The sequence below is a fragment of the Bidens hawaiensis genome, unplaced genomic scaffold, assembly GCF_021521415.1.
Source record: "Bidens hawaiensis isolate Kalapana, Puna unplaced genomic scaffold, B.hawaiensis_p1.1 tig00011635_1, whole genome shotgun sequence".
Classification (NCBI taxonomy): domain Eukaryota; kingdom Viridiplantae; phylum Streptophyta; class Magnoliopsida; order Asterales; family Asteraceae; genus Bidens; species Bidens hawaiensis.
Window position 1 is genome coordinate 124,424 of NW_027491913.1, and position 8,831 is coordinate 133,254.

The following is an 8,831-nucleotide window of genomic DNA, read 5'->3' on the forward strand; positions in this document are numbered from 1 at the left end:
CTGTGTAGCTTACCAATTTCAGGTTAACTCGTTCAGTGTCAATCTTGAGAGTTTGAAGCTCAAGTTTGAGTGCTGCGTTTTCATCAATGTGTCTGTTAATGGCAATCTGTTTGTCTTCAACCGTGTGCTTAAGCATTGAAATTGTCTTTTGGTTTTGTAAAATCTTTTCCCAAAGACCCTTTTCACACGATTGAAGCTTCATGTAGGCCTCATTAACATCATTTAAATCAAACAAAGATTTATCATAGTGTCTCTTTAATTCTTTGATTTCTAGATTTTTAAAATCACATTCATAGCATGGTAATTCACATTTTTCACATAGATTTGAGTTTAAAATTACCTCATTGGCCATGAACGCTTGATCAATTACTTCTACACTTGCAGTTTCTAAGTCAACATCAGTGATGTATTCTACCACTCCTTCAACAAACTTATTCTCAACCATCTTTTCATCAACAGAAACAAACTCCTCCTCATCTTCTGACTTGATGACGTCTGGAATTTCATCATTTTCTTCCACACCAAAATCAATTTTTCCTTGTGTAACATCCTCCTCATAAAACTAACTGCAAAAATTTCAACAATATCAGGAGGAAATAATGAGATAAGATAATCAGAATGAACTTCATGAATTTTATCATAGGTTCGAGGAAGTTCATCATCAGAGGTATCACAAACAACTTCTTTCTCATTATTGCTATCTTCATTCTCATTCTTGTCTGCATCATTAAACTCTTGAGTCTCAGTCTCAACTTCATCCTTGTTTTCAACCATATTATCCATCTTGATCACACTTTCAGCAATAACCTCCTTTTTGTCCTCATCAACCACTTGAGCTACATTCGCTTGTAATACAGAATTCCAATTGAAACCTTCATCAACTTGGGCTGTAGCTGCTTTTTGTTGCGAAGTTGATACTTCAGTAGGTTTTTTTCCTTATATGATCCACCTTCTGGACGATGATATATAGCCTGTTTGTAGTAGTCTCGTCCAAAAGGATTAGCAGTGATATAATGCTTAATATACATAAATCCCTTGTATATTTTATTAGTTTATGTTAGATTTTTATTAGAATTTGTATATTATTAACATATTTGAATAATGTAGGTTTCTGAGGTTTATCATGGTTAAAAAGAACGAAAAATGAGCTAAAACAAGCCAAACCGGTGAATCGGAGCATCAGAATTGAACCGGAGCGCATCAGAATTAAAGCGGACCGGTCAGACCGGCCCCTCCCACTTTGCCGGAGCGCTGCACGACCAACATCAGCCTCCCAGTCGCGCAGCGCCGCGACGATCAGAGTCCAAAAACTTTGATTTTTACCTGTTTTGCGAACCAGAGCCGAATTTGGAGTTTCCTGGAGCTTAGGATTGCAATATTTGGTGGGTTTGAAGGCTAGGAATTAGCCGGCGAAGTGCTTATCATCCAAGAACGAAGACCACGAGTTTTATCTCCTTTAATCTTCGGTTCTTATTTATTTTCGCTGTGATTTCCTTTATTATCGTTTTGTTTGTTTTTATGATGTTAGGCTAAACTTTATAGACTGCCTAGGCTTATGATGAACCTTTGTAGACGTTTGATTTTAACTTGGGATTTATTTATCGTTATGGTTTTTATGAACTAGTTAAAAGGTTTAATTATTTTAAATTGATGCATATGTGTGCTTAGGGTTGTTTAATTAAGTTTTATTATTCCATAGTTGCCTTGATTATTGTTTGTCATTATGATAGGTTTCTATTAGGTCATCTACTTTGTGTTTTTGACTCTTTTATGATTGATTTCACGATAAGATCATAGGAATAATATTAGTTAATCAAATAAACCTATGTGTGCTGCTAACCTAAGTAGCTGTAAGGTGCTATGTTATTGATAGGTATTTATTGATCAGGATTGCTAGATTTAGTTCTTCGTAAGGAGTCCGTCTAGGTTTGATTGATTAACTTTGTTTATCGAGTTAGTTGAATATATTAAACTGCCTTTGATTTCCGCACTGTAAGGTAGGATTTCGTATAAAGGAACTAGTTTGTAATTAATTAGGTGACCGTAAGGAAACTTGATTTTTAATACTAGTGTGCGTTAAAACTTATTAGAAATCCATAGGTGTCTATTGAGAAGGGTCAGGGGTCTTGTTCGGGTTTTCTCTTAAGCGCCTATTTTACGATCCTAGTTCCATAACTAAATAGTCTCCCGGTTAATTGATAACTGAAACTTAGGGGATTCTAGCCTAGGTGGTTGTTCATCATCATCTGAATTAAGTCTAAGTTATAAGTTTAGTCGTCTTTAGTTTTCTTAATTAGTTAAAATTAGTTTATTAGTAAAACCCCCTTAGGCAAATAATAAATAAATAGTCGTGTCTGTAGTTGAGTCTAATTTAGCTGGTTTACGTAATTTAAAGAGTCTCATGGGTTCGATATCCGGACTTACTTAGCTGTACTAGAGTCGATCGGTTCACTTTCCGTTAGTAGTTTAGTTAAGTTTAAGAGTCTAGAATTTATTACTTAGTGTCTAGATTAGCGTTTATTTAGTTAATAAATTAATAACTGCTTTTAGCACATCAAGCAGCATTATCATCAACACTCTTACTTGTGCATTCCCTTTTAAAACGACCCTTCTCCTTGCATCAAAAACATCTAACCTTAGACTTGTCAAAGCCTAATTTAGACGTTGTACCATCAAGCACATTTCGATCACTAATCTCTTTGAATCTCTGAGCACGTCTAATAACACTAGCCATACACCATCTTATATCAATCATTTTCATTTCCTCCAGGTCTATCTGGTTATAATCTTCTTTAGTCATGTTGTAATTCCCAATGCGACCCGCCACCAAACACTCATATGATTTTAGAACAGATCCTAGAAAAGCCATGTGTTCCTTGATAGTGTCAGTGGTCATGTTTCCAGTATTTGTCAGATTCACTGCTATGTTACACTGGATAACATCAGAATCCTTTGACCTTGAAGCTTGAGTTGGAGTTGTTCCAGAATAACTACTACTATATTGAGGAGTAGCAGTAACATTTGTAACACAAGCTTGACTGATTGATTCAGCACTAAATGCAGTAGGAATCTTGGGATTTGGAGTAACACTTGAATGAGAATTCTTGTAATATAATCCCATATCTTGTGATACGACTGTAGATTTCATCTTCTATTTCTTTTTCAGTTCCAAGTCATGAGCTTCAAGTTTCTCGATAAAACTTGCCAAGATCAGACGGGCATAAGCAATGGGGTTTGATTGTTGAATCAAGATAAAAGTACCCCATTCTTCAGGTAAAGCATTTGCAAGTTTATCTATATACTCATACTCAGGCTTGTCAATCTTCAGCCTCTTCATCTCATTCACAAGATAACAGTATCTTTTAATCAATTTAGAAAATGATTCACCCTTAACTTGAGTGAATATGTCAAATTCTTTCTTCAGCAAAGCAATTTTGCTCTTTCTCATGTCAGGATTTCCACGATCTTTATTCAACAACGCTTGCCATATTGAGTAACAAGAACCATTGTGTTGCAGAAGCTGAAAGATCTCAGCTTTGATGGACTGTTGAAAGAGATTCAATATCTTCTTCTCTTTAAGAAATGAATCTTTATCTGCATCAACAATCTGTGATAATATGTAATTTTTTCCATTCTCCTTCTTGGGAATTATATACTCTTCCTCCACGGCATTCCATGTATCATAGTTCAACGCTTGAACATACGTCTCAAATTTGTCAGCCCATGAAGGATAGTCTTCGATTCTTAGTAGTTTAGGAGGCTTGTTGGAAGTTCTCATTTCATTTTCCAAACTAATATTTTGAAGTAGAATAGACGGCTGTGACACGAACGCACTTAGGTTTTCCATACCGAATAAAGTCAACGCGTATACCTTCTGGTCAAACGGATATTTTTCTGGTAACAGATATGAAACTAGTCAAGGTAGATCAACGTATATGAAACTGGTCAATGTGGGTCAACGTATAAGTGTGAGGTTTAAAGGTCAACAGATATGTATGAACAACAAGAATGATCAACGTATATGTCCAAACCAACGTATATCTAATCCCAGTATAACATATGCGGCGTATATGTTATACGCCGTATATGTTATGTTTGATTAACATATACGGAGGTAACACACATACGGTGAAGTTCATGTTGTTGGTAAATTTGGCTTTTGAAGATGTAAATGATGTAGGAATTGAATGAACTTTGGTAGGGTTTGTCACGGATAGGTAGAGAAAAATATGTGAGATTTTGAAGAACTTTTGACAGTGGAATTTGAATGTAGAAAGAAAAACCTTGAAAAGTTGAAGTGTTCAAGCTAGTAACGAGCCATAAATCTCTTATACCACTTGAAAAAGGATGCTACGATCTTGAAGTAGATGACAATAAGGATCTCTATTTATTACAACTTGTATCTCAAAGTGCGGAATCCATTGAGATTGAACACATCCAAGTAAACATTAAGCACATTTTCATATATATCAAGAAACAATACAAGATATGACACTTTGCACACTTTCTCTCTCTACTCTCTCTCTCTCTCTAACAATCACCAAAAGTCTAAGTAGAAACACATAACTCCCCTATTTATAGGAAACATGAACAAGCTCATCAAGTCCGTATATGATATACGGCTTATATCATATACGCCGCATATGATATGCGTTGACTTGAAGACTTATGCGTTGACTAACAAACACAAACTATACATTTGACATTTTTAGCCCTATACAATCATATCTAATACAACTAAGACCGTAGCAATAGACATTATGTTCTAACAGGGTCAGCTGTACCTAACCCCCACCCTCCTTGGGACACTCTCGGCACCTTGAACCTAACCACCACCACCCTTGGGGACACAGACCACTATTCCGAGTTCACCGATTCCAACAACAATGTTAACGCTATGTTTGACTAATATTCTTCACAACATGTTCCCGTTTGTTGGTGACCATGGGTAATATATATAGAAAAAGCTCAAAAAAATAAAATTAAAGGAATCGAAGGTTTTGTGGCTTAATTCATCTATTTCGAAATCAGTTGGATAGAAAATTTTTATCAACGATGATATGTAAAGTAAAAACATCAAGGCCAATGTTTTTAGAATGACTCTTAGTTGCTAGCTGGACCCCATATCTCGCTGCCTAATCCTTTGTCAGACTAGTTTGTTTTCAGTTGTAACCTATGGTACCTGATAGATTTAAGGTTATATATATTTGGATCGACAGGTTAAGTATGTAAATAAATCTCCGTCAACATTTTTGGCTTGAAACTAAGTTGGTGGACCCAAGCTACCTAACCCCTGTCAAATCCGATAGGTTTAGGCTTATTTATATTTGTATCGATAGGTTATCCGAGGAAACAAATGTCTGTCGATATTTTTTGGGAGAAAGTAGGTTGGTGGACCCAGGTTACCTAACCTAATTGAAACCCGATAGATTTACTGTTAGATAAATGGTGGCCGATAGTTTAAGTATGTAAGTAGACCTCTAGCGAAATTTTGGGGAGGAACTAGTTTGGTGGACCCATGTTAGCTAACCTAATTGAAATCCGATAGGCTTAAGGTTAAATATATGGTGGCCGATAGTTTGAGTATGCAAATTGATCTCCATCGAGATTTTTGATGATAAAGTAGTGTGTGGTTGTGGGACCAAAGTTAGTTCCGTCGATGCTTTTTTTGTCATATCCGATGTCATTTACTTTAATTATGTTGCCATCGATGGATTTGAGGTAAAACTAGTTTGTTGGACCATAATCTACGATGATTTAGATTATCTCTAATTAACTAATTAGTAATTAACAGTCAATTGTCTTCCATCAACATAACCACTCCTAAGCGACGTATGTGTTGTGTGTTGTTTCAATGGAGTTTGATAACGTTGTTGTGTGTTATGGTGGTAAATGGCAAGACATCAAATGGTAGCCTCGAGTACGTTTCAGTAAGTTGTAAATGAGGTGGTTTTAGTCTACCGTCAAACGTTAGTTATAGTAACCTGATTGACTTAATTCAAGGTCGTTTTAAGTTAGGTCATGCGTTTCAACTATCGTACAAGATGTCGTCTTACGTGTATCCTGTTGATATAGATGATCAATCTATCTGTGTTTTTAAAACGAATTCAGAAAAGTATCAATTCTGAAATTGTGTACTTGTATGTGGTTGGAGAATATGGTGATCGTATGTCAACACAAAATGTTGAGGGTTCTATATCCGAAAAGGAAGCTATCCCTGATATGAATTTCCCACTGATAAGAGTTATTACCGGATTTGAATAAACCAAGTTACGAATATGGTGATTTTAGCCCCAGTGTATCGATCGAAAGTAGACAGCTTGTTGATTTAAATGTTGGGCTACCCCTAATTGAAGTAGATAGTCCTTCCATGTCTAACAAAGGAGAAAAATGCAAAGAGAATTCATTGTCATCACATCCTATTTTAGGCAAGTTGTTTGTGAACAGAGAAGAGTTACAACTTGAGTTAGGAACGATGGCACTAACCGAAGGCTTTGAGTTCATCACTTCCCAATCTAATAAACAATGACTAGAAGTACGTTGTAGATCAGAAGATTGTCAATGGAGTTTGCGGCACGTAACGTCAAAGATTCTGACGCATTTTATGTAACACCTTTTAATGATGTTTATACATGCTCTAAGACTTCGTTTCATCCTCATCATCGCAATGCTAATAGAAAGGTAGTTGCAAATTGCATTAACGACTTGGTTAAGGATAACTCACGTAACATTAAAGGGAAAGATATTGTGAACATATTAAATGAAAGATTCATGGCTGATTTGTCATACAAACAAGCTTGGGCAGGAAAAGTTTACGCTGAGACTTTGCTTGTTGGTACCTCCGACGAATCATTTGGAAGACTTCCAATTTATTGTCACAATTTAGAAATAGCCAATCCAGGATCCCGTACTCATATCCTCAGAGATGGCTCAAACCGTTTTGAGATGTCATTTGTTGTCATTGGTGCCGCTATAAGTGATTATTAGTACAATCTTCAAAATTATGTTATGCTAACAGACTCATTGTTTTCTTTTCATTTCAGATTAGAAGTTTTGGTAGGTGTTTGTGGCCTGTAATTATTATTGACGGGGCACACTTGAAAGAGAGCTTCAAAGGGACAATGTTTTTGGCTGTCGGTATGGACGGTAACAACAAATATTTCCAATTGTATTCGGTGTAGGTAAGAGTGAAAGTGATGAATCATGGACGTGATTTTTAAGTAAACTTAGAGAATGTGTAGGTGACTATCCCAACCTAGCAATAATTTCTGATCGAGCAAAATCAATTGATTTAGGCATAATGCAGGCATTTCCCCTTGCGTATCAAGGTTTTTTGTTGTAGACATTTGATGGTCAACCTACGGTTACAGGGCAAAACTCAACAACGAATATATTGGGCAACATGTAAAGCTTATAGGAGATCCGATTTTCAGCGAAGTTTTAACTTACTTTGTTCAAAACAGCCGTCTGTCAAGGATACCCTTACGAAGATCGGTTTTGGAAAGTGGGCTAGATCCTATTGTCCCGTTTGTCGGTTGAATATAATGACTTCAAATAGTGCAGAATCTGTGAACGCTTTGTCTTTATAAGAAAGAAAATATCCTGTTACAAAACTAATGGATTACTTTGTGGAACTACAAAGAAGATGGTTCTTTGAAAGGTGACAAGACGCAGGTAAAGTTTGTTTTTATATTAACAATCATGTGTTAAATAATTTAACGACTATTCTAATAATAGAAAAATGGACTCATTCACTCTCAAAATGGGCTCAAAGTAGAACAACACAGAAAATGGCAAAATCTCGGGCATGGAAGGTTACGGGCATAGACGAATATCATTACAATGTGGACGACGGTGGCAGACGATGCGTTGTTGATTTGTTTAATCAAACATGTGACTTTCGCAAATGGAAAGTGTCAGGGTTACCATGCGGGCATGTTATCTCAATTTGCAGATTCAAGAAGCAGCGAGAATGTAGTCACCTGGCAATGGATTACTATACAAAAGAGTTTGTTGTATCTACCTATTTGGAACCCATAAATCCGGTATCAAATGAATCTGAATGGGTGGTACCAGAAAATCATGTACCTTTACTACCCCTGCATATGGAGAAAAGACAAGCCAGTCGACCACGGGAAAATAAACGCATCCCGTCTTGTGGTGAGGTAACGGCTCTGAGTTTTTGTACCCGATGCCATGCAATTGGTCACAAAACTGGTAAGTGTAAACAACCACTAGAATCTCAGCTGCCCCAATCAAAGAAGAAGACAAGAACAAGTAACGTTGCTGCCAGTTTTCAAGTGGCCACTGCAACACAATCTCAAGCCATGACTGTTGATTTGAACGCTTTTTGAGCCAAGTTATGGTTAACATGATCACGGATTTGGTGTCGGTTTTTTTGGGTTGTTCAAATGGTTATGTGTTGACTTGTTTGGGGTTGTATTTTGAAAGGTGTATCAGGTTGTATTATGGTTGATAAACGGTTGTAATTATATTATGGATGCTTGGTTATCTTTGTTTAAGGGTTATGTTTGCATGCATGGAAATATGTCCTTGTCTTCCTAGGTGGTGTGCATGCATGCATGGTTATGTGTGTATCATGTTGGTAACACCTGTATACTTGCCCATGCATATGGATTGGAATGCAAGTATCCAAACAACACAAATGTAACACGATTTAAACAACAAAATAGATGGCAGTGTACACCTAAATACAGCACGTGTTACCCATTTCATATACGGAAAAACCGGTTAGTACAAAGGAACCATGCCCTTGTTAAACAAAAACAGCGGATATAAACATCTACTTCACCCATGATTGTTCAGAAATA

The 8,831-nt window shown here is 36.5% G+C and overlaps 1 protein-coding gene across 1 annotated transcript; it reads right to left on the minus strand.

Annotated features, from left to right (window-relative positions):
• Positions 1 to 3,151: 3,151 nt before the first annotated feature.
• On the minus strand, positions 3,152 to 3,847 carry LOC143538500 (uncharacterized). The gene has a single exon (XM_077032056.1). It carries the CDS (start codon positions 3,845 to 3,847, stop codon positions 3,152 to 3,154), a length of 696 nt encoding a protein of 231 aa, XP_076888171.1.
• Between the last annotated feature and the right edge of the window lie 4,984 nt (positions 3,848 to 8,831).

What these genes read in the sequence shown, in the direction of transcription:
- LOC143538500 (XM_077032056.1), bottom strand. Translation starts at nt 3,847, where the DNA reads ATGGAAAACCTAAGTGCGTTCGTGTCACAGCCGTCTATTCTACTTCAA.